Source organism: Zingiber officinale, chromosome 7B (assembly GCF_018446385.1).
Source record: "Zingiber officinale cultivar Zhangliang chromosome 7B, Zo_v1.1, whole genome shotgun sequence".
NCBI lineage: Eukaryota > Viridiplantae > Streptophyta > Magnoliopsida > Zingiberales > Zingiberaceae > Zingiber > Zingiber officinale.
Genome location: NC_055999.1, coordinates 73,742,110 through 73,769,093, shown reverse-complemented (window position 1 = coordinate 73,769,093; position 26,984 = coordinate 73,742,110). Strand labels below are relative to the sequence as shown.

Sequence of the window (26,984 nt, the reverse complement as noted above, 5' to 3'; positions counted from 1 at the left end):
AGTTAGTTGGTCAAGTCGGAAGCAACATTGTGTTGCTCTCTCCACGACCGAGGTGAATATATTGCCATGGGAGAGAGTGTATCACGGTTGTTGTGGATGATACACACCCTAGAGGATTATGGACTCTCTTATAAGGGTGTACAAGTGCTATGCGACAACATTAGCACAATCAACCTAACTAAAATCCAGTCCATCATTCGAGGACCAAACACATTGAAGTGCGTCATCACTTCATAAGAGATCACGTAGCTAGGGGAGACATTGTGCTCACATATGTTGAGTCAAAGTCAAACCTAGCCGATATCTTCACAAAACCCCTTCCGGAGAATGAATTTAGTCATTTAAGGAGGGAGTTGGGAATGTGTTTGGCTCCTTAGGTCATTAGAACTTCACCATGATCAATAAGGACTATTAAGATGACAAGAGTAATTGGGAAACTGATTTGGGCAATTTGGGGACATCTCACACAAACGATAAGGTTTAACAAATTGTTTTTGTTTGCTAGAAATGGGGTGAGATGCTAGGAACAACCAATTTATTCAAAATGTATTATGCATCCCTTGAATAATTAGGTTGAAGAGACATTAATTGAGTATGGGGAAGGCCATTACATAATTCATGTGTATTTGGTTCCTAGATCTTACTCATATATTCCAACCAAGGAATCTTGGTTGGACATTTGCCTAGAAATTTTTCTAATCATGGTTGATGGTTAATGTGTTGATTGGTATTGTTGTTTGGTTCATGTCATGACTTTTGATTGATAGAACGATAGGTTATTAAAGGAAATAATAATAAATTGAATATATTTTGACAAACTTGAAACTAAACATAACAAGAATCAAGAATTTCAGCTTTCATGCCTTGATTGCAAATTAGGACAAGTTGTCTGTTTTGACAAACTTGAAACTTGTCTGAAATCTCAGTGTTTGTAGTCGAATATGAAAGTCTCAAATTATAAACAAATTCACACCATAAGAGCCCATCGTTAGGACATAGTTATGCTTGTAGATTCTCAGGGTTCTAGATATTGATTTTGAAAGTTTTACTGGAGAAACTTCTACGAACTATCAAAGGATTTCGGTTACTGAAATCACTGAAAATTCAATATCAGACACCGATCGGGCTACAGATCGGGTCAGAGAAGTGGATCGGTCGACGGCGATCCAAAACTTCCCAATCTTTCATGCATGTCGATCGGTCCGAGGACCGATCAGGTTATTCTGCGACTCACCGATCGGTCCAAGGACCGATCAGGATAATCTGATCAGGGAGCTCTTGATCGGTCCATAGACCGATCGGTGGTTCCATTGGTTAAGGCGTGACTAGCGGGGTTGCGAATCCCGATCGGTCTACGGACCGATCGGAAGTTCCCGATCGATGCGGTGACCGATCGGTGGCTTCGGCGAATGCTATCGATCACCTTCGATTGGTCCAGGCCGATCGGAGGTTCCTGATCGATGCGGTGACCGATCGGTCGGATACCTTCTGATCGGACAACCGTCCGATCATTTCTTCACTGTACACCCATCTTAACCCTTAAAACCTCCCGATCCCCTCTTTCCCTCATTCACGCGAACCCTAGCCGATTCTTCCCACCAGCCCACCCTTTCTCTTCTCCTTGCACGCCGAAGCTCCAGCCCTCGGAAGCCCTAGCCGAGAGTTCCATGGCTCCAAGGTAACTCCTACCTCTATAGAACTTGGCATTGTGTTTTCATTTCTCATCTGTTGTTGTGTTTGTCTCGGTTCTTATTTGTTGGTGGCTCCGGTGCTCTCTCTTTGTTTCCCATTGTCCAAATGGTTAGGAAGAAACCCACTAGTGGTGAGGGTACCTCTAAGGAACCAACCGAGAAATCCAAATCCAAGTCCAAAGCTCCTGCTACCTCCCGACCTCAACCGGCTAGTTCGGGGAGATTCCCCAACCAAAAATTTGAAAAATCATTTAAGGAGAGGACTTTCAAATTACTCCCTTGTCGATCTGTTGATAAGAAGTTCATGCAGGAATCTTGTCCCTCTATTTTAGAAACCATTGCCTACTACAAGCTCGATTCGTTGGTTTTTCTAGAAAGGGACATCAACTTTGATCTAGTATCTGAATTCTATAACAACCTTCATCAGACTCCTGATGGTAGTTATAGGACAAGAGTGGCTAAGCAAAACGTTGATCTCAACATAATTGACTTCTTTGGGTATTTAGGTTGTCGTTTGTGTTCGGGGACGGTGTTCTCCATCTATCCTATTTTGCCTGAACCCATACCTCATCCTCTTAATGTCTCTTCTGACTCAATCTATGAGTACTTTTTTGGTCATCCGAGACTGGATGGTTTAGATGAGTTAGATGACGACTTTCCTACATTTGCAGCCCTTAGACTCTCTGCTCCTGACTACATCCTTTTCAAAGTTGTCACACAATGTCTTCTACCTATCACCTCTAAACCGTTGGCAGAAATTCGACCATATCACTGTCTGATGCTTTATGGGTTACGTCGACGTCTAGATTTTGATATTATGTCGAGTGTCTATATGTCTATCATATCCCATAGTGAACCGAGCGGCGACAACATCTATATGCCTTTTGGGCATATAATTACTGATTGGCTCGAGTCCATGGGTATTGACGTCTCTAGGGGGAGGATAGTGAAGATGGTCAGGCAGGATTGTCGACTTGGGAAACGTGCGTTTTCCAAGTCCGGAATCCTAAGTCGGGATGGGACGATTAGGTGGAAGGATGGGAGGGCACTGGGTGAGCTACCACTTCCACGACAGGTTGCTCGTCCTCCTGCTGCTGCTGCATATGGCGAGGAGGATCCAGATCTGCGCTGGCAGATCGCTGAGCTAGAGAGCCGGTTTGACCGCCACGAGGAGATGGTGGCTGCAGAGTTCGATGGCCTGCGCCTCCAGATTGATCAGCGCTTCGATACTCTACAGAGACAGCAGTTGGCGACACATCAGGCATTTCTAGGATGGATGGCCGGCCATCCACCTCCTCAGCACTCTGCGGGCGAGCTACCCTCAGGCAGCAGCATGCCTCTTCAGGATTCCACTCTTCCAGCTGATGCTGCAGATGATCCTCTTGATGAGGATGTTGGCTGACATTCTCTATGTTTTGATTGTTTTGTTGATACTATGTCTTTGATACATTTATCTGAACTAGATGTTAGCTGTGTTTCTTATATTCATGCTATTTATGATGCTTCACTATTCATGATACACTTATGATGTTTCATATGCCATTGTTTTTCATATACCATTTTTTTTTGTGGATTAAGATTGAGGCGTTATTAGTTAATAGGGGGAGGTGCTTGTCAGTCTTATTCATTATTTTACACCTTTTCGGTGTTTGACAAAGGGGGAGAAAATGATTAAGTTTAGAGACGATTTGCCCTCTTTGAATCAATAAAAAAAAGAGAGAAAGTAACTGAGTTATATCCATCTTAGGGGGAGATCTTAATTTCCCTGAAATTATGGATATGAGAATTTTTCTGATCTAAACTTAAATTGTGTTGTCAAACAACAAAAAGGGGGAGATTGTTGATACAGTCTGACCTGGATGTTGTTTTGATGTTGACACTGATTTAAGTTTGAATCAGATATTAAATTAACTCAGACTAATTACTAATCAAGGTTGACTTGGTTAACCTGATTGACCTGATTGGGAAAAGTCCAAGCGAGGAGCTTGGCACGGGAAAGTCCTGGTGAGTGAAGCCAGGCAGTGGGAAAGTCCTAACTGGGATGTTAGGCATTTGGAAAGTCCTGGTGAGTGAAACCAGGCAATTGGGAAGCCCAAGTGTGGAAGCTTGGCATGTATGTCGGAGAGGGTTCGGTAGCACGCTCTCTGGACCGTCAGGGGTGAGGACAGCAAGCTTGGAAGCTTGACTCGAGACTCACAGTTTTGGATCGGTCTGCAGACCGATCCAGTGGCACAATGGCACGGCTGATCGGTCTGCAGACCGATCCAGTTTCCTGATCGGTCCGGGGACCGATCAGGCAACACTCAGTAGCACACTGAGTGTATACTGATCGGTCCGGGGACCGATCAGACAACACTCAGTAGCACACTGAGTGGATACTGATCGGTCCGGGGACCGATCAGATGATCCTCAGTAGCGCTGAGTGGATACTGATCGGTCTTACGGACCGATCCAGCTGAGTCCTGATCGGTCCCCAGACCGATCAGGCTTCGTTACCAGATTCGCGTGAAGGGGTGGATCGGTCTTGGGACCGATCAGACAAGCACCTGATCGGTCCCCAGACCGATCAGTGACGATAAATAGAAGCGTGGATCGGTCTGTAGACCGATCCACAGTATGGCTTGTTTTGCATGCGCTTTCTCTTATTGTTTCTGATTCGCAATTGCTTTTACCTATTTCGTTTCTAACCATCTGCTGCAAGTTTTCTCGAAGTTTCAGGTTACAGATTACGATGTTGGGTGAATTCAAATTAAGGATCATTAGTAGAAGGCAACAAAAGGCTTTTGCTGTGTCTCGCTGCGGACAAACCAGTTTTGGTAGCAACGTCTCGTTTGCGATCTGCTGGCAGCCGTTTGGTCGAAATCAGCTTGACTTGTGCTGATAGGTTCAAGCTCAGAGGTACCAGTGGAAACGAGGATGCCATTGGTGGGAGCTGAGACAATCAGACAAGGAAGAAGTGTGATTGGCGACGTCGTGGACGGTTGCAGGGATTTGCAGGGATTTGCTGCAGGTTTGGCAGAGATCCGTTACAGAGCAGAGAGGCATATGAAGGTGGAGAGGAGAGGCTCTCGGAACAACGCTTTTTGTGCTCTTGCTGTGAAAAACAGTGTGTGGAGAAAAATTCTGAAGATTGAAGCAGTGTGCTTGTTCTTCGCTGATTGTTCTTCGCTGATTGTGGCTGTGAGCTTCCCTTGATCATTTTCACTTGAGCCACTACTGTAAGTCTTGTGCTTAAATTTCTTACTGCTGTTAAAGACTTTGTGGAGAGGTTACTCCACCGAGAAGGAGAATCCTTTAGCCGGATAGCTTCCGGGGTGTGATCTACCGAAAGATCAAGAGGATTCGTCCACCTTACGGACACGCCGAGGAGTAGGGGCAAGTTATCCCCGAACCTCGTAAATTTCTGAGTTAGTGTGCTGTGTTTTCTTGTTTTAGTTTTCTAATTCCGCTGTGCTAACAAGTTCTTGAAGAAAGTGTTGTTTAGTGTTTTTCAAAGAGGCTATTCACCCCCCTCTAGCCATCTAAGGTCCCAACAAGTGGTATCAGAGCCTGGTGCTCTTCATTTCGGCTTAACAACCCAAAGAGCAAAACAATGGCCATGAAGGAGGGATTTAGCACCAACCGTCCACCTTACTTCGAAGGAGCAGATTTTCAATATTGGAAGGGCCGCATGGAGTACTACCTCAAAACCGACATAGCCATGTGGTTCTCAGTCAAGGAAGGTTTCACACCACCAAAGGATGAAGAAGGTAAGGAACTCGAGTCGTCAAAGTGGTCTACCGAACAACTCAAAGCACAAGCCGATGCCAAGGCTATGGTCACCTTGCAATGTGGAATCGCCAAGGACCAACTCGTCAAGGTAGGTCCGTTCTCAAGTGCAAGAGACCTATGGAACAAACTCATCGAGCTCCAAGAGGGAACTCGGGATTCTCGGATTGCCAAGAGGGACCTATTCTTGAATCAGCTCCAAAATCTAACCATGAAGGACAATGAAACGGTGAGTGAACTTCATGGGAGATTCAAGGAGATCATCAATGGTCTCCACTCCGTGGATGAACGGGTAGAAAACCGTGACTTAGTAAGGTACGCTCTTAAATCTTTTCCTAGGAATGCCTTGTGGTCATCCATGGTAGATGCCTACAAGGTATCCAAGGATCTTTCCATTGTTAAACTAGATGAATTTTTCTGTGAGATGGAACTTCATGAGCTTGCTAACAAAGGTCAAAAAGAGAAAGGTATTGCTTTATTTGCAGGACCAAAGAGCAAGGATGGAAGAAGGAAGAAGGAAAAGAAGAAAGAAAAGGAGATTTCCTCATCCACCTCTTCTTCCGAATCCGATGATGAAAGTGGATCATCATCAAGCGAGATGGCGAACTTCGTAAGGAGGATTATGAGAAGAGGCCGAAGATACAAAGGAAAAGGTAAAACTAATGATCAAAATTTTGATAAATCTAATGTTACATGTTATGAGTGTAGCAAGAAAGGACACATTCGGAGCGAGTGTCCGAAACTAAAGAGGAAGGAGGAACGAGCCAAAAGGAAGGAGGAAAGAGCCAAGAAGAAGAAGGCCCTCAAGGCCACTTGGGATGAGTCCTCATCAAGCTCATCGGAGGAAGAAGAGAAGATGGAAAAGAGCACTCGGCAATTGGCACTCATGGCAAGGGAAGAGTCCGAATCCGAGAGTGATGACTCAAGCGCTTCAACCACGGCTTCATCATCTTCGGATGATGAAGAGGTAACCTCTTCTCATATAGAAAAGTGTTATAAAACTATCACTCACTTATCTACATTGCTTAAAAAGTCAAAAACAGAAAATAAATTGTTGAAAGAAGAAGTAAAAACCTTAAGGACCCTTAGGGAAGATGAGGTCGATGACCTACATCTAGAAGTCCTTGAGGATGAGAACAAGGCCTTAAAGGGTGAGGTTGAGAAACTCAAGAAAATGCTTGAGAAATTCTCAACTAGCTCTAAGACTCTAGACATGATTCTAAATGCCCAAAGGGCAGTTTACAACAAAGCCGGGTTAGGGTATCAACCCAAGGAGTCGAGTTTCATTTCTCTAATGTCTAGAACTCAAAATAGTAGATCACATGTTTCTAGAGTTCATGGAACTAGGAAAGGTATGACCAAGGCATGGGTTCCTAGGTCTTTCGTTGTAGAAGCATTAGGTCCCAAGATTTGGGTACCTAAAACCTCTATTTTTCGTGTATTGTAGGCATTGGTCGAGGGGGAGCATCTATCAACTTGGTTTGTTGATAGTGGATGCTCCAAGCACATGATCGAACAAATCACTGTTTACTACCATTCAAAACAAAAGTAGAGGTAATGTGTCTTTTGGTAATAATGGTAGCCTTAAGGTTGTAGGAATTGGAGACATTCATATATCCGAATGTCTTCATATCAAGAATGTCCTTCTAGTCAAGGGGATGACTTTTAATCTCCTAAGTGTCAGACAATTGTGTGATACGGGTTACACAATTGAATTTCATTCAAGTCAATGTTTGGTTAAACACATTGACACACTTGACACGGTACTAGTAGGCACAAGGGTTGACAATATTTATCAAGTATCATTTAAAAGTGCTACTAATGCTTTGATTAAGTGTTTCATGTCGAAAGAAGAAGAGTCTTGGTTATGGCATAGAAGATTGGCACATGTAAACATGAAGAACATCTGGAAGTTGGCCAACCAAGGATTAGTGCGAGGCTTACCAAGCATCAAGTTCCACAAGACCAAACTATGTGATGCATGTCAAAAGGGTAAGCAAACAAAAGCTGTCCATAAAGGTAAAAGCAATGTAAGTACATCTACTGCTTTAGATTTATTGCACATGGACCTATTTGATTGCAGTAGTGTAATATCATTGAATGGAAGTAGATATTGTTTGGTAATCGTTGATGATTTTACTAGATACACATGGACTTTCTTCTTGAAACATAAGGACCAAACCATAGATATTTTTATTTCCTTTTGTAGAAGAACTGAAAATGAAAAATCGACAACAATTAAAACCGTTAGAAGTGATCATGGTGGGGAATTTCAAAATCATAGGTTTTTAGAGTTTTGTCAAGAAAAGGGATATAGGCATGAGTTCTCTACTCCAAGGACCCCACAGCAAAATGGGGTTGTGGAGAGAAAGAACCGAGTCCTACAAGAGGCTGCACGAAGCATGCTTCATGAGTACTCACTACCGAGCTACTTATGGGCTGAAGCTGTGAATACAGCTTGCTATGTGCAAAATCGAGTTTTAATACATAGGTTTTTAGGAAAGACTCCCCATGAACTTTGGTTTGGGAAACCGCCTACAATTAAACATCTTAGGGTGTTTGGTTGTAAAGTGTTTATCTTAAACACCAAGGACCATCTTGGGAAGTTCACGGCTAAGGCTGATCAAGGGATACTGGTCGGGTACTCTCTTACCAGCAAAGCCTATCGAGTCTACAATGAGAGGACTAAATTGATTGAAGAGTCCTCAGACGTAGCATTTGAAGAAATTCCTAAATCAAATGATCAATCAAGGGATGTAGGAGAAATTCAATTCGAACTTAGAAATCTAAGTTTGAATGATCAAAACATTGGAAGAGTCGAAGTTGACTCGAAGATGATGAGCAAAGGCAAGAAAGGGCTCAATCTGATCTCTGTGCCGAGTGAGACCACTCATGAGGCACCGCCAACTCCAAGGCAATCTAGGATAGTCTCTAGTCATCCACAAGACCAGATTGTGGGAGACATCCAACAAGGGTTAGGACTAGATCATTCTTCGAAATGAGTCGAATGAGGTTGCTTTGATCTCGAAATCGAACCTAAACTAGTTGATGAGGCATTGCATGATCCTGATTGGGTCATAGCTATGCAAGATGAGTTAGGTCAATTTGAAAGAAGCCAAGTGTGGGACTTGGTTCCTAGACCTAAGAAGACCACCATTATTGGAACTAAATGGGTCTTCAAAAATAAGTTAAACCAAAAGGGAGAGGTAGTAAGAAACAAGGCAAGATTAGTAGCCAAGGGCTATAGTCAAGTTGAAGGCCTCGATTATGATGAGACCTATGCTCCTGTGGCACGATTGGAGTCCATTCGTTCAATGCTAGCTTTTGCTGCACATAGAGGTTTCAAGCTCTATCAAATGGACGTTAAATCGGCCTTCTTAAATGGTTTCATTAAAGAAGAAGTCTACGTTGAACAACCACCGGGGTTTGTGAATATCGAAGCTCCAAACCACGTGTTCAAGCTCAAGAAAGCTCTTTATGGGCTAAAACAAGCACCTCGAGCTTGGTACGAAAGGTTGTCGACTTATCTATTAGAAAAGGGTTTTGTAAGGGGTCAAATAGACCCAACACTATTTCTTCGTCGAGATGGTGAAAATATTTTTGTAGCCCAAGTATATGTCGATGACATAATTTGTGGCTCAAATAACAAGGGCTATTTAAATGAATTTATCACTCACATGGAAAGTGAGTTTGAAATGAGTCTTGTGGGAGAGTTGACATTCTTCCTTGGACTAGAAATCAAACAAACTAGAGATGACATTTATGTCCATCAAGCAAAATACACTCAAGAGATGCTTAAGAAATTCAAAATGAGTGATTCTAAGGAAGTATCCACTCCTATGGCGACGAGCACTCGTCTTGACAATGATGAGAGTGGAAAATCAGTTGATCTAACGCAATATAGAAGCATGATCGGTAGTCTTCTATATCTCACAGCTAGTCGACCGGACATACTCTTTGCTGTGGGCATGTGCGCTAGGTATCAAGTGCCAAGGAATCTCACTTAATTGCAGTTAAGAGAATTCTGAGATACCTTAAAGGCACAATTAGAGTAGGTCTTTGGTACCCTCGTACTGAATCATTTGACTTGATAGGTTATACCGACTCCGATTATGCTGGGTGCAAATTGGATCGGAAAAGTACGAGTGGGGGTTGCCAATTTTTAGGTTCATGTTTAGTTAGTTGGTCAAGTCGGAAGCAACATTGTGTTGCTCTCTCCACGACCGAGGCTGAATATATTGCCATGGGAGAGAGTGTATCACGATTGTTGTGGATGATACACACCCTAGAGGATTATGGACTCTCTTATAAGGGTGTACAAGTGCTATGCGACAACATTAGCACAATCAACCTAACTAAAAATCCAGTCCATCATTCGAGGACCAAACACATTGAAGTGCGTCATCACTTCATAAGAGATCACGTAGCTAGGGGAGACATTGTGCTCACATATGTTGAGTCAAAGTCAAACCTAGCCGATATCTTCACAAAACCCCTTCCGGAGAATGAATTTAGTCATTTAAGGAGGGAGTTGGGAATGTGTTTGGCTCCTTAGGTCATTAGAACTTCACCATGATCAATAAGGACTATTAAGATGACAAGAGTAATTGGGAAACTGATTTGGGCAATTTGGGGACATCTCACACAAACGATAAGGTTTAACAAATTGTTTTTGTTTGCTAGAAATGGGGTGAGATGCTAGGAACAACCAATTTATTCAAAATGTATTATGCATCCCTTGAATAATTAGGTTGAAGAGACATTAATTGAGTATGGGGAAGGCCATTACATAATTCATGTGTATTTGGTTCCTAGATCTTACTCATATATTCCAACCAAGGAATCTTGGTTGGACATTTGCCTAGAAATTTTTCTAATCATGGTTGATGGTTAATGTGTTGATTGGTATTGTTGTTTGGTTCATGTCATGACTTTTGATTGATAGAACGATAGGTTATTAAAGGAAATAATAATAAATTGAATATATTTTGACAAACTTGAAACTAAACATAACAAGAATCAAGAATTTCAGCTTTCATGCCTTGATTGCAAATTAGGACAAGTTGTCTGTTTTGACAAACTTGAAACTTGTCTGAAATCTCAGTGTTTGTAGTCAAATATGAAAGTCTCAAATTATAAACAAATTCACACCATAAGAGCCCATCGTTAGGACATAGTTATGCTTGTAGATTCTCAGGGTTCTAGATATTGATTTTGAAAGTTTTACTGGAGAAACTTCTACGAACTATCAAAGGATTTCGGTTACTGAAATCACTGAAAATTTCAGTATCAGACACTGATCGGGCTACAGCCCGATCAGGAGAAGTTGGATCGGTCGACAGACCGATCCAAAAACTTCCCAATCTTTCTGTCTGTAATCTGATCGGTCCAGGGACCGATCAGGTTATTTTTGTGCGACTCACTGATCGGTCCAAGGACCGATCAGGATAATCTGATACGCATAAGGCTCTTCTGATCGGTCCATAGACCGATCAGTGGTTCCATTGGTTAAGGCTGTGACTTAGGGGCTACGGACCGATCAGGAAGTTCCCTGATCGGTCGGTGGACCGATCAGGAGGTTCCCTGATCGGTCCACAGACCGATCAGGAGGTTCCCTGATCGGTCTGGTGACCGATCAGGGGCGTCGGATACCTTCTGATCGGACAACCGTCCGATCATTTCTTCACTGTACACCCATCTTAACCCTTAAAACCTCCCGATCCCCTCTTTCCCTCATTCACGCGAACCCTAGCCGATTCTTCCCACCAGCCCACCCTTTCTCTTCTCCTTGCACGCCGAAGCTCCAGCCCTCGGAAGCCCTAGCCGAGAGTTCCATGGCTCCAAGGTAACTCCTACCTCTATAGAACTTGGCATTGTGTTTTCATTTCTCATCTGTTGTTGTGTTTGTCTCGGTTCTTATTTGTTGGTGGCTCCGGTGCTCTCTCTTTGTTTCCCATTGTCCAAATGGTTAGGAAGAAACCCACTAGTGGTGAGGGTTCCTCTAAGGAACCAACCGAGAAATCCAAATCCAAGTCCAAAGCTCCTGCTACCTCCCGACCTCAACCGGCTAGTTCGGGGAGATTCCCCAACCAAAAATTTGAAAAATCATTTAAGGAGAGGACTTTCAAATTACTCCCTTGTCGATCTGTTGATAAGAAGTTCATGCAGGAATCTTGTCCCTCTATTTTAGAAACCATTGCCTACTACAAGCTCGATTCGTTGGTTTTTCTAGAAAGGGACATCAACTTTGATTTAGTATCTGAATTCTATAACAACCTTCATCAGACTCCTGATGGTAGTTATAGGACAAGAGTGGCTAAGCAAAACGTTGATCTCAACATAATTGACTTCTTTGGGTATTTAGGTTGTCGTTTGTGTTCGGGGACGGTGTTCTCCATCTATCCTATTTTGCCTGAACCCATACCTCATCCTCTTAATGTCTCTTCTGACTCAATCTATGAGTACTTTTTTGGTCATCCGAGACTGGATGGTTTAGATGAGTTAGATGACGACTTTCCTACATTTGCAGCCCTTAGACTCTCTGCTCCTGACTACATCCTTTTCAAAGTTGTCACACAATGTCTTCTACCTATCACCTCTAAACCGTTGGCAGAAATTCGACCATATCACTGTCTGATGCTTTATGGGTTACGTCGACGTCTAGATTTTGATATTATGTCGAGTGTCTATATGTCTATCATATCCCATAGTGAACCGAGCGGCGACAACATCTATATGCCTTTTGGGCATATAATTACTGATTGGCTCGAGTCCATGGGTATTGACGTCTCTAGGGGGAGGATAGTGAAGATGGTCAGGCAGGATTGTCGACTTGGGAAACGTGCGTTTTCCAAGTCCGGAATCCTAAGTCGGGATGGGCCGGTTAGGTGGAAGGATGGGAGGGCACTGGGTGAGCTACCACTTCCACGACAGGTTGCTCGTCCTCCTGCTGCTGCATATGGCGAGGAGGATCCAGATCTGCGCTGGCAGATCGCTGAGCTGGAGAGCCGGTTTGACCGCCACGAGGAGATGGTGGCTGCAGAGTTCGATGGCCTGCGCCTCCAGATTGATCAGCGCTTCGATACTCTACAGAGACAGCAGTTGGCGACACATCAGACATTTCTAGGATGGATGGCCGGCCATCCACCTCCTCAGCACTCCGTGGGCGAGCTACCCTCAGGCAGCAGCATGCCTCTTCAGGATTCCACTCTTCCAGCTGATGCTGCGGATGATCCTCTTGATGAGGATGTTGGCTGACATTCTCTATGTTTTGATTGTTTTGTTGATACTATGTCTTTGATACATTTATCTGAACTGGATGTTAGCTGTGTTTCTTATATTCATGCTATTTATGATGCTTCACTATTCATGATACACTTATGATGTTTCATATGCCATTGTTTTTCATATACCGTTTTTTTTTGTGGATTAAGATTGAGGCGTTATTAGTTAATAGGGGGAGGTGCTTGTCAGTCTTATTCATTATTTTACACCTTTTCGGTGTTTGACAAAGGGGGAGAAAATGATTAAGTTTAGAGACGATTTGCCCTCTTTGAATCAATAAAAAAAAAAGAGAGAAAGTAACTGAGTTATATCCATCTTAGGGGGAGATCTTAATTTCCCTGAAATTATGGATATGAGAATTTTTCTGATCTAAACTTAAATTGTGTTGTCAAACAACAAAAAGGGGGAGATTGTTGATACAGTCTGACCTGGATGTTGTTTTGATGTTGACACTGATTTAAGTTTGAATCAGATATTAAATTAACTCAGACTAATTACTAATCAAGGTTGACTTGGTTAATCTGATTGACCTGATTGGGAAAAGTCCAAGCGAGGAGCTTGGCACGGGAAAGTCCTGGTGAGTGAAGCCAGGCAGTGGGAAAGTCCTAACTGGGATGTTAGGCAGTTGGAAAGTCCTGGGGAGTGAAACCAGGCAATTGGGAAGCCCAAGTGTGGAAGCTTGGCATGTATGTCGGAGAGGGTTCGGTAGCACGCTCTCTGGACCGTCAGGGGTGAGGGCAGCAAGCTTGGAAGCTTGACTCGAGACTCACAGTTTTGGATCGGTCTGCAGACCGATCCAGTGGCACAGTGGCACGGCTGATCGGTCTGTAGACCGATCCAGTTGCCTGATCGGTCCGGGGACCGATCAGGCAACACTCAGTAGCACACTGAGTGTATACTGATCGGTCCGGGGACCGATCAGACAACACTCAGTAGCACACTGAGTGGATACTGATCGGTCCGGGGACCGATCAGATGATCCTCAGTAGCGCTGAGTGGATACTGATCGGTCTTACGGACCGATCCAGCTGAGTCCTGATCGGTCCCCAGACCGATCAGGCTTCGTTACCAGATTCGCATGAAGGGGTGGATCGGTCTTGGGACCGATCAGACAACCTGATCGGTCTCCGGACCGATCAGAAATGATCCATAAAGCGTGGATCGGTCTGCTGACCGATCCACAGTATGGCTTGTTTTGCATGCGCTTTCTCTTATTGTTTCTGATTCGCAATTGCTTTTACCTATTTCGTTTCTAACCATCTGCTGCAAGTTTTCTCGAAGTTTCAGGTTACAGATTACGATGTTGGGTGAATTCAAATTAAGGATCATTAGTAGAAGGCAACAAAAGGCTTTTGCTGTGTCTCGCTGCGGACAAACCAGTTTTGGTAGCAACGTCTCGTTTGCGATCTGCTGGCAGCCGTTTGGTCGAAATCAGCTTGACTTGTGCTGATAGGTTCAAGCTCAGAGGTACCAGTGGAAACGAGGATGCCATTGGTGGGAGCTGAGACAATCAGACAAGGAAGAAGTGTGATTGGCGACGTCGTGGACGGTTGCAGGGATTTGCAGGGATTTGCTGCAGGTTTGGCAGAGATCCGTTACAGAGCAGAGAGGCATATGAAGGTGGAGAGGAGAGGCTCTCGGAACAACGCTTTTTGTGCTCTTGCTGTGAAAAACAGTGTGTGGAGAAAAATTCTGAAGATTGAAGCAGTGTGCTTGTTCTTCGCTGATTGTTCTTCGCTGATTGTGGCTGTGAGCTTCCCTTGATCATTTTCACTTGAGCCACTACTGTAAGTCTTGTGCTTAAATTTCTTACTGCTGTTAAAGACTTTGTGGAGAGGTTACTCCACCGAGAAGGAGAATCCTTTAGCCGGATAGCTTCCGGGGTGTGATCTACCGAAAGATCAAGAGGATTCGTCCACCTTACGGACACGCCGAGGAGTAGGGGCAAGTTATCCCCGAACCTCGTAAATTTCTGAGTTAGTGTGCTGTGTTTTCTTGTTTTAGTTTTCTAATTCCGCTGTGCTAACAAGTTCTTGAAGAAAGTGTTGTTTAGTGTTTTTCAAAGAGGCTATTCACCCCCCTCTAGCCATCTAAGGTCCCAACAACTGTCACTCCTCCAGTTGCATACCTCAACTTACCTGCCAAACATTGGTCCTCCAGACCTATTTGAACTTTGCGTGCTCAGTGTCTGATCGCCTGATCCACTAAGACCTTTCCTGTAATACTATATTAGCCAATAGCAATAATAATACAGAATACAATGGTAAACCTAAACCTAGATTTACCGAGATCCGCTGTTCTGGTCGACCGCGCGCGGTCGACCAGAAACCATCCGATCAACCTTGCTTGGAGTTTACTCCTCCAAGACTTCTCGTTACCTAAGGTTATCTCTCCCTAGGTTTTTCACCACTTGTCTTCACTCACCAAGACTCAGTATTCGGTTATCCAGGGATCAGGTCCTCCAAACCTATACACCTGGCTTCCACGATCTACCGAGATTTTCCTTGTCTCAGTATTCAGCTACCCAGGGATCAGGTCCTCCAGACCTATCCACCTGGCTTCCACAATATACCGAGATTTCCTTTGCCTCAGTATTCGGCTACCCAGGGATTAGGTCCTCCAGACCTATCCACCTGGCTTCCACGATATACCGAGATTTCCCTTGCCTAGCCTATAACTAGGACTTTCCAAGACTCAGTTGACTTCTCACCCTTGCCTAGCCATGACTAGGACTTCCCATGATTATGCTCCATTAAACATACTTAAACATATTTGTTGGACATTAAAACCTTGGAGGTCGATTGCATCAACAATACTGTTACTATTAATCTGAGTTGAAAGATCGAGAAAGACATTTCATTTTATAGGAAATTCACCTCCTATTGCTGGTCCTGCTGCACCAACACTAATTTTTGGTGAAATTTAAAGTTAAATTACATTAATATCCTTTTTCTTTTTACACTGAAAATAATTTTAAGGCTTATTAGTAATTTTCTCTAGTTGTTTTTTATATAAAAAAATATACACTGTCATGATTTTCTTTAGTCCCACATCTTAGGATTGACAACACCGCGAGCGAAGAAACTTCTATAAATACCTTGGGCCGACGACGTTAGAAAGCATACCTTTCTTTGACTTTTGGCTAAGATCAAGTGTAGTATCTGTTCTTATCAGTTTATATCCTATATAAATAATTAAATTAATTTTTTATGAGGTAGAGTCCGTTACAGTAGCTTGCTACTGGGATTTTCGAGTGTCACCCTGCATTGTACTACTGCATGGGTCTGGCACACCCTTACCAAGTCTAATTTATGGGCTTGTGGCACTAATTTACGCGTATTTATACATTATATGACACATGCAACGCATGTGCACGATGGCTAGTGTGTGTGTGTGTGTGTGTATACATACACGAACCCTATCAATAAATGTGATCGAACCCAAGACAACGATGGATAGAACCCTAGGAACTAGAAGACAAGAGTGTGAGTCTTGACCTGTAACCAAGAACCGACACGAATAAAGTCTACGAAGGAAAAAGGAATTGCCACACCCAAGGGTGATAAGTTTTGATGGGTTGAATGCTACGAGAGTAAACTCAATAAGTTCAGAAGTTCCTTTAAGAATTAAGTGAACTAAGTGTAAGACTGATGCACGTGAGAGGGGAGGGGTTGAATCATGTGGTTTAAATTTTTTTTATTTATTTTAAAATTAAGTACACAGTGAAAAACTAAATGATTAAGTAAAACAAAACAGACACGGTTGATTTACTTGGTTCGGAGTCTTCGGCGACTCCTATCGATGGGTAATCTATTAAATTCTTTATCGGTAAACTCCAGGTAGAGTAATTAAATACAAAAGAAGAAGAAAAGTGTAACAACCCTACACTTTTTTTTTGTAAGTATATAAAATAAGTAATATTAAATTTGTTATCAATACAAAAGATGGAGATCCGGATGTGCTTGTGTGTTGGTGTCAGTTTGCTGACAACGGTCGAGCATAAAAGAGTCACAACAGTTGGAGAATGAAGCGACAGAATGAACAAATTAGTTTGTTTGGAAGTTTTGTACTCAAACTTGCCGAACACTACTTTTATGGAGTGTTGAGGGCGCCTCCAACGTCATCTGAGGTGCCTCCAACATCAAATTTAATCCCTAAAGTTTTGGACTCAATCACCTTTGCCACCTTCAGTTTCTATCCATGTAAGGGTGCCTCCAAGTGCTCTGAGACACCTCCAATGTACTTTTGAGGCACCTCCAATGCCTCTAGGGTGCCTTTACTTAGATTTACGTGGGCACCTCCGCTGGATCAAGAGTGCCTCAGACACTGTTCATCCGAGCCTGATTTTTACCTTTCAACCCTACAAGTTCATGTTAGCACAATAAAATAAATAATATACAAACAGAGTTAGCACAATAAAATTAAGTAATTATTAATTAGATATTATTTTCTCAAGACCATGATCTAGTCATAATATCAGTTTAGAGCCATTTAGGATGTCTAAGTTGGACTATGCCTATAGTCCTACCGGGACTCATCCTCACTAGATCACTCTTCTCTAGTGACTCACCTTTACTTACCATTTGAAGTCACTTGACTTGTCTCTTAACCCATTAGGTATTCCTGCTAGTTGTTAGGTCAGCAAACCCAACTGGACTTCAGCCAGCCGTTAGGTCCTGCAGACCCAACTGGACTTCCTGCCAGATATTGAGTCATACCTTGACCTATCTAGACTTCGTGCCAGTTATCAAGTCCTCAGATCTGACTGGGCTTTAGTCTGGTGTCATGTCCTCTAGAGTCGTTAATTCCTGCATACTTGGTAAAAATGTTAGATAAACATAATATCTAACTTTAAATCATTTATCATTCATCAAAATCTGATTTTGATCATTAGTGCTAATTGTACCAACACTAAGAGAGCACACAATTCTCACCAAAACCAAGTTCTCTTTTCATATTCAAATTTACCCCCCTTATATAATGGGAATGAACAAGGAAGAATATAAAATGTATGCAAATAAGTAAAGTCCCAATATAACATGCCTCATGCAAGGAATCTAAGAGCATCTCCAATGCAAGCTTTTTAAAAGGTCTATAAAATTTAAAAATCTCAACCAAAAAGTTTTAATGATTGTAAAGATAAGCTTTGAGATTTTTTGTTTAAGAGCATGTTTGAAAAATCAAACCTTCTTTTTTCTCTTGGGGATGGAGCTAATAATCATTGAGAAATATCCACAAAATTTTTCATATCCTACACAATATCCTTCAAATTTTCAAAATGTTTAGTATCTTCAACAATACCCTCCTTAGATGCATCTTCCTCCATTACCATCGGCCATTGTCTTGGATGAATCAAGAAGAGCGAGTATAGGTGCATTCGGAGTCGAGAAAGAACTCGCAACACCACCTTCTCCCATTGAGTCTCAGTTTCCACCACATTCGACACAAGTCGAGGTGGAAAAAAATGATTTTAATGTTGATGCAGAGATGGGCAACAAACGAACATTTTGGACAGTAGAAGAAGAGCAACATCTTGCAAAATCATATATCAATATTAGCACTGACTCGACAATCAGGAATTCTCAAAAGGATAAAGCTTTTTGGAAGAGTATCGGAGATTACTACAACGAGACTCGGCTATACGGAACTAAGAAAAGGGATTTCATGACGCTAAAGTCACATTTCTATGGGTATTATTCGTTGGCAAACGAATTTGGTTCAATGCACAATAATTTTTGGGAGAATCGTCAAAGCGGTGAGAGTGATGAGGATATACTTGTAAAAACACATATGAAGTGGAAGGACATGCATAAGAACAAGCCTTTTAAATATGAACATGTGTGGAGAATTTTGAAAGAGCAAGTGAAATGGGCTCCACAATCAGAGGGTCATCGTGTTGGAAAAAAGCAAGCACATCAGAATCAGGGACACACACATCCTCGTCCAACCCAGATGCTAGCGTTGATGCGGATGACTGTGAAGCGCGCAAGTGTCCAATTGGGCAAAAGGCGGCAAAGAAGAAGGGTAAAATCAATCATGCAGTGGTAGAAATAATGGAACAAAGCATTGGCAACATGAGCAACATGTGGAAGGAATTCAAAGGTATTCACCAAGACAAAGTTAGGAAGATAGATGAATTCCATAAAAATGAGAAAGTTAAAGAATCTGAAGCATTTCGACGTGATTATGAAATCCTGATGAGGGATACTTCAAGAATGACAAAGCAACAAGAGGATATACATAAAAAGGCATGTGAAATAATATCTAAAAGATGGGGAATACTGTTGGTGCAACCTTAGGTCAAGGTTGACCTGGTTGACCCGACTCGAGTTGACGTGACTCGAGTTGTATTTTGATGTTTGACCTGGGAAGATTGTCGGTGCAACCTTAGGTCAAGGTTGACCTAGTTGTGTTGCATGTTGATGTTTGACACTCGTGAGAGAGTTCTATTCTTGATGTGGGACAAGAATAGATGTTTGGGAGATTATTGGTGCAACCGTAGGTCAAGGTTGACCTGGTTGACCTGATTCGGGAAAAGTCCAAGTATGGAGACTTGGCACGGAAAAGTCCAAGCAGGGAGCTTGGCACTGGAAAAGTCCAAGTATGGAGACTTGGCACGGAAAAGTCCAAGCAGGGAGCTTGGCACTGGAAAAGTCCAAGTATGGAGACTTGGCACGGAAAAGTCCAAGCAGGGAGCTTGGCACGCGAAAAGTCCAAGTATGAAGACTTGGCACTGGAAAAGTCCAAGTATGGAGACTTGGCACTGGGAAAGTCCTAACTGGGATGTTAGGCAGTGTGGAAAGTCCTGGTAAGTGAAGCCAGGCAGTGGGAAAGTCCTGGTGAGTGAAGCCAGGCAGTGAGAAAGTCCTAACTGGGATGTTAGGCAGTGTGGAAATCCTGGTGAGTGAAGCCAGGTGAAAGTCCTGGTGAGTGAAGCCAGGCAAGGAAAAATCCAGATGGATCAGGGATGATCAGACTTCTGGTGTTGGAAAGTCCAAGTAGGTCAAAGGGATTGACCGGACACTGGGTGGAGTTCTAGCAGGTCAAGGAGTGACCGGATGCTAGGGATGAAGTACCAATAGGTCAAGGTTGACCGGATATTGGTTTGAAGTCTTGGGACTTGGTTTGGGCAAAACCAAGCTGGATCGATCACCGCACCGATCCGGTGATACTGTTTGCTCGATCGGTCCGGTGACCGATCGATATCGAAGCTCTGTTGATTCTTGTCGATCGACGGTGGCCGTCGCAAACAGAGGCGAAAGAAGAGCGGTGATCGGTCGGGGACCGATCAGAGACGATGTCAATGAAAGCCAAGAGTAGGGATCGATGCGTGGACCGATCCATCTGTCTTTGATCGGTCCGCATCGATCGTAGCGCGAAGGTTACGTACCTGATCGATGCGGGGACCGATCGAGGCGGCTGATCGGTCCCTAGACCGATCGTGGCTTCGATCGCGACACTGATCGGTGCGGGGACCGATCGGTGACAAAGAGCTTCACGCGCCTAGGCCGATCGGTGCGGGCCGATCGAGTTCTAACGTTCTGACGCAGCGGCTAGTTTCTGCTTTTCTTCTTCGCAGGTATAAAGGGGTAGAGGCTGCTGCACCATTTCTTCTTCCTCTTCTCTTCTGCTACAGAGCTGCTGTTCTGGTGCTTGAGCTTTGTTGAGCTCTTCTTCACAAGCTTCGCGTGAGCTTCTCGACTGGGATATCCTGCTGTTGGAGGTGTTCTGAGGAGCTGCTGCTTCAACGAATCCAGTCGGCGAGGAGGCAAGAAAACCTGTGTTTTTACATTTATTGTTCTTGTCTTCTTGTATTTCTTGTTGTATTCCTTTCTTGCTGTTGCAAGAATATTGTGGCGAGGTTCCTCCACCCACAAGGAGTATATTGTATTAGCCGGTTTTCCGGGGACTCATCCACCGACGGATTGATAGGCTTCGTCCACCTTACGGACACGCCGAGGAGTAGGAGTTTCATCTCCGAACCTCGTTACATCGACGAGTTGAGGTTTGGTTTGTTTTGTTTTCGTTTCCTTTTATTATTTCCGCTGCTAACCTAATTTGTAGAAAGAAACGAGCAAAGATTTGGGGTCGGCTATTCACACCCCCCCTCTCTAGCCGTACGAAGGATCCCAACAAGTGGTATCAGAGCCAGGTCGCTCTTCGACGGATCAACACCCGGGGGAGCACGGGCTAGAGATGGATCTCTATGGAGAAGATGTCACGATTCAACCCTTCTACGAGTCTCACGACAACTTCACATATTGGAAGGTAAGGATGATGTATTTTCTTAGGACTAATATGTTAAATTGGTTTTGTGTACAAGAAGGGTTTTCCCCTCCGATGGATGAGGAAGGAAAACCTATCAAGAAGAAGGAGTGGACGAAGGAGCAAATCCACCAATCAACCATCAATGATGAGGTAACGAAAATTATTGAATTCTCTTTACCTAATGATGTGTTGTGTAGGATAGGTGAATACAATAATGCTAAGGAGTTGTGGAACAACTTGGCCAAACTCCATGAGGAGAGCTCCACTTCAAATCATGGAGAGGAGACAAGTGAGTCATCAAGTAGCTCACATCATGGAGGTGAGGAATTAGAAGTTGAGGGGTACTCAACATCTAAAGAAGAAGAGGAGGTGAGTTCCTCTTCAAGATCGGAGTACGAAGAAGAAGCTTCTACCTCCGGGAGGGATGAAGAAGAGAGCATCCATCCATCCTCGACCCTAGGTAACTCAAACACTTTAAGTTCAAGTAAATTGCACATTATGTGCTTTGAGTGTAGGGAACATGGACATTACAAGAGTAAGTGTCCAAAGAGGGTAAGAAAGACTCCACCGGCGCCAAAGGTCAAGGAAGCCGGAATCCCGAAACGCAAGGGCAAGGAGCACATCGTGTGCTTCCAATGCAAGCAAAGGGGACACTATAGGAGCCATTGTCCGAGGGGGAGGCAACCTCACAAGGGCAAGAGACCGGGCACAACGATAGGGGGAGCTAAGGCAAACCCTAAGGTAACCTCTAAGGTTCATTATTGCAATTCTAATAAAACTCATGCTAGTAGTTTTGTTGCAATTGTTAATAATGATAAGCATGTTAACTTTAGGAACCAATACATGTGCTTAGGAGCTAAACATGTTAGCCTAGGTAAGGATAACACTAGAAATATCAACCCTAGGATTAACGCCTCTAAAGTTAAGGAAAACCTAGGTAGAAATCCCAAGAAGACTAGACACATGCCTAGGAATATCTCAAGAGAAAATGACAAATTAAAACTTGAGGTATTAGAGAGAGAAAATCAAGTCTTGAGGTCAAGACTTGATAATTTAGAAAAGGCTCTTAAAAACATGGAGAAGTCATCTCTAGGGTTTAAGAGTCAAAATCTCAAGTCCAAGGACAAGAAAGGTTTGGGTCACAAACCTAAGTCCCAAATGATCAAGCCCACTTACCACAATGTTCCATTCGATTATGGAACAAAACCTAGGGCTAGGAAGACCATTACCAAGGTTACAAGGGGAGTCACCCCTATAGTTGACCTTGACGAGACCCAAATGACCAAGGCTTCAAAGCCTAAGAGGGTCATTAGGAGGGTTGCTAGGGAAGTCATCCCTAGTGAATATTTAGTGAACCCAATGAGCTCAAATAGGTATTGGGTTCCTAGGAACATCTTCTCTACCCCATAGATGGGTTAGAGAGTGTCAACTCCAATAAGAAGGGTAGTTAACCCAACTTTGAGGAAATTGACACTCAAGGAGCATTTTCAAGGTTTTGTGAACCTTTGAAAATGAAAAGGAATTATTGTTTACTCCTTGAAGAGTAAATTGTGCCATATTTGAAAATATCGATTTTAATCTTATTTGGCAAAATTTAAGAAAACCTAGAGAAATACCATAATTGGGATTTTGGTTTTCTCTTAGGGATATATGGGCAATCTAGGATTAGAATTTAAGTTAGCTAAGTGATTAAGGATACTTAGATAGGTAATCTAGGTATTTTATTTGTGTTAACTTACCATGGTTGTTTGCCATATGCCATGTCATGACATCATATTTAATTTATGATCATTTGAAATGCCATGATAATGCTTAGGTTATTATATGTCATGTGTTAGTTTAGTTTCAAACTTTATGCCATGACATCATGACATTGGCACATGTTTTTACTTATGATATCATTATATGCCATGTCATCATCTCTTGCATTATAATCAATAAAATTGATTTAAGGACAAACATATAATTTGATATTGAGATCAAATTGATGTTTAGAAAATGCATGAGAACTTAGCCTAAGTTGACCTTAACCCATATCTCACATCAAATTGACTTGAATGTGGTTTGATACACCTTAGATGTGTGTGAGATATTAGGATCATGAGTTAGGATCAAGGTGCATAGTTCTTGTACCTAGATGAGCCTAATTCAAGAAATGGAGGATCATAGGGAAAGCTTGTGTACAAGTCATGTACATCTAGCCCTAAGATTATGGTCCTAAATTCAAATGATTTTAAAAGCATTTTAAAATTGATTTGAAAAACCTTGATGAAGCTTTCCTATTGATAGCATTCATCATTGAACATTATGATACAAAGTGGAGTTAAACTTGAACTATTTCAAAGTTTTTAAACTTTGTATCAAGATTGAAAAATGGAAACTATTTTCATAGAAAATTATTTTTCCGTGATAGTATATGGTATGAGGAGTATATCCTCAAAATTTTATGATTTTTGGAATTTTCTGGAATTTATTAGGAGTTTCTGAATTTCCGGGAAGGGAAATCAGAAATCTCTGATTTCAGAATGTGGATCGGTCACCGGACCGATCCAGGGAAGTTCTGATCGGTCTGGTAACCGATCAGTGACGATCCAGTGAGATCAGTGAAGCGTGGATCGGTCTGGGGACCGATCCAGGGGGATTCTGATCGGTCTGGGGACCGATCAGTGCGTGCCAATTTCTGATTTTCAGCTGTTAGTCTGAAATTTCAGCTGGAAGTTAGGTTTTGTGGATTTCTAAAGGTTTGAAACTCGCCAAGACATTGTTGGTGCAATGGTCAAGGGGGAGTTGACCTTTAGGGGAAGTTTTACCTAATTGTCAAGGGGGAGTTGACTTTTAGGGGGAGTTTTTACTCCAAAAGACTTTTAAGGATTAGTGATATGGGATTATCATTAAGTTGATTGTTGAGTTTAGTATCAAGGGGGAAATTAAGAGTTTAAAATGAAAGGTATGAGACTTTCATTAGGAAGAAACTCTTGACCTTGATACTCTCCTTTTTCTTTTTGATGTGTGTCAAAAAGGGGAGAGTAGTCATTGGAGAATTATTGGGGAACCCAAGTTAGGTTATCGGGTTAACCTAAGCTAGGGGAAGAATGTCAAGGAATGTTCAAGGAAGAACATTGGAATTCTTTTTGATGTGTGTCAAAAAGGGGGAGAATTATTGGGGAACCCAAGTTAGGTTATCGGGTTAACCTAAGTTTGGGGGAGAAACGTTCAAGGGAGAATATTGGAGTTTGGAAAGAATGTTCAAGGAAGAACATTGGAAAACCTGAGTTAAGGTTATCGGTTTAACCTAACCTGATTATGGTTTTGTCAAACATCAAAAAGGGGGAGATTGTTGGTGCAACCTTAGGTCAAGGTTGACCTGGTTGACCCGACTCGAGTTGACGTGACTCGAGTTGTATTTTGATGTTTGACCTGGGAAGATTGTCGGTGCAACCTTAGGTCAAGGTTGACCTAGTTGTGTTGCATGTTGATGTTTGACACTGTGAGAGAGTTCTATTCTTGATGTGGGACAAGAATAGATGTTTGGGAGATTATTGGTGCAAGTAGGTCAAGGTTGACTGGTTGACTGATTAGGAAAAGTCCAAGTATGGAGACTTGCACGGAAAAGTCCAAGCAGGGGGCTTGGCACTGGAAAAGTCCAAGTATGGAGACTTGGCACGGAAAAGTCCAAGCAGGGAGCTTGGCACTGGAAAAGTCCAAGTATGGAGACTTGGCACGGAGAAGTCCAAGCAGGGAGCTTGGCACGCGAAAAGTCCAAGTATGAAGACTTGGCACTGGAAAAGTCCAAGTATGGAGACTTGGCAGGAAAGTCCTAACGGGATGTTAGGCAATGTGGAAAGTCCTGGTAAGCCAGGCAGGGGGAAAGTCCCGGTGAGTGAAGCCAGGCGGTGAGAAAGTCCTAACTGGATGTTAGGCGGTGTGGAAATCCTGGTGAGTGAAGCGGTGAAAGTCCCGGTGAGTGAAGCCGGCAAGGAAAAATCCAGATGGATCGGGGATGATCGGACTGGTGTTGGAAAGTCCAAGTAGGTCAAAGGATTGACCGGACACTGGCGAGGAGTCCGGTCAAGGGAGTGACCGGATGCTAGGGATGAAGTACCAATAGGTCAAGGTTGACGGATATTGGTTTGGAAGTCTTGGGACTTGGTTTGGGCAAAACCAAGCTCGGATCGATCACCGCACCGATCCGGTGATACCTGTTTGCTCGATCGGCGGTGACCGATCGGATACCGGAAGCTCTTGTTGATTCTTGTCGATCGGTGACCGATCGCAAGCAAGAGGCGAAAAGAAGGCGGTGATCGATGCGGGGACCGATCAGAGACGATGTCGCTGAATGAAAGCCAAGAGTAGGGATCGGTGGACCGATCCATTCTTTGATCGGTCCGAGGCCGATCGACGCGCATGAAGGTTACGTGTCGATGCCGGGACCGATCAGAGGCCTGATCGGTCCCTAGACCGATCGGGGCTGATCGCGACACCGATCGGTCGGGGACCGATCGGTGACAAACAAGCTTCGCGCCTAGGCTGATCGGTGCGGACCGATCAGGTTCTAGCGTTGACGCGCTAGTTTCTTCATTGCTTCTTCGCAGTATAAAGGGGTCGAGGTAGCTGCACCATTTCTTCTTCCTCTTCTCTTCTGCGACTTGCTGTTCTGGTGCTTGAGCTTTGTTGAGCTCTTCTTCACAAGCTTCGCGTGAGCTTCTCGATTGGATATCTCTCCGCTGTTGGAGGTGTGAGGCTGCTTCAACGAATCCAGTCGGCGAGGAGGCAAGAAAACCTGTGTTTTTACATTTATTGTTCTTGTCTTCTTGTATTTCTTGTTGTATTCCTTTCTTGCTGTTGCAAGAATATTGTGGCGAGGTTCCTCCACCCACAAGGAGTATATTGTATTAGCCGGTTTTCCGGGGACTCATCCACCGACGGATTGATAGGCTTCGTCCACCTTACGGACACGCCGAGGAGTAGGAGTTTCATCTCCGAACCTCGTTACATCGACGAGTTGAGGTTTGGTTTGTTTTGTTTTCGTTTCCTTTTATTATTTCCGCTGCTAACCTAATTTGTAGAAAGAAACGAGCAAAGATTTGGGGTCGGCTATTCACACCCCCCCTCTCTAGCCGTACGAAGGATCCCAACAAATACCTTATTAGATGGTTTTTCATTTTTTAGCTATTTTTTTTAAGATCGAAGTCTTAGATGTAGTTTAGTTTATCTTATTGTTGTTTGTAATTTCTGTCTTGGATGGTTATCATTATAGCACTTCAAAATATCCTATTGGAAAGAGGAGATGGTAATGGACGATTTCTATCCTAAAGCATGTGATGTGTCATGCTCACTTCTCAAGTTCTTAAAAGTGTGCTTATCTATGGCAATATAGCTTGAGGAGATTGAAAAATGAATTTGTCAATGGGAGACAAATATCCATTTACTAGTGTGGATTTTGTCTTTTTTTTTTTTTTTTTTTTACATTTTGTCTTCTTTTTTTTGTACATGATATTTCTCATTGTGGATTTTTTCCCTCTGAAATCACACCTCAACCTCTAATTCTGATGCTTAAACTTACTTTATCAAACTTCAATTGACTTAAGAACCAAAAGTCAAGCCACCACTCTTGGGTTCACTTCTCACTCCAGCCACATGCTAAACTCCACTGCTTGAGCCAGATTGATCAGTAAGGTTAATTGAATCAAATCATTATATGGATTAGACCAACCATCAAAGACAGGTGTAAGATTGGGGCCATCAATCGACTGTATCACATCTTGAACCGATGTGTGTGCATTAAATAATTTTGGTAATGGTAAAGGTTGGGACTGATGAGGCAAACGATTCATGAAAGAGATTAAATTTTATATTAGAAAGTAGTCGTTAGATCTAACTAGCTGTTAGAAGCTAATCTATATATACGAGTAATATAGGTAGAATTTTTCAAGCTATCAACAAAGTTCTAATCATCCATTATACAATCCTCCC

At 43.0% G+C, this 26,984-nt stretch overlaps 1 protein-coding gene and 1 pseudogene across 1 annotated transcript; both read left to right on the top strand.

The window, feature by feature from the left end:
• Positions 1 to 15,864: 15,864 nt before the first annotated feature.
• Positions 15,865 to 16,041, top strand: LOC122007678 (annotated as a pseudogene).
• Positions 16,042 to 18,053: 2,012 nt separating this feature from the next.
• On the top strand, positions 18,054 to 19,042 carry LOC122004439 (glutathione S-transferase T3-like). Its single transcript, XM_042559329.1, has 2 exons — positions 18,054 to 18,521; positions 18,590 to 19,042. Exons 1-2 carry the CDS (start codon positions 18,054 to 18,056, stop codon positions 19,040 to 19,042), a joined length of 921 nt encoding a protein of 306 aa, XP_042415263.1.
• The last annotated feature ends 7,942 nt before the right edge of the window (positions 19,043 to 26,984 follow it).

Excerpts from the sequence above, each read along its gene's own strand:
- LOC122004439 (XM_042559329.1), top strand. The coding sequence starts at position 18,054 with ATGCATCTTCCTCCATTACCATCGGCCATTGTCTTGGATGAATCAAGA. Across the intron at positions 18,522-18,589 it reads AGAGTGATGAGGATATACTT|AATTTTGAAAGAGCAAGTGA; the intron begins GTAAAAACACAT and ends ACATGTGTGGAG.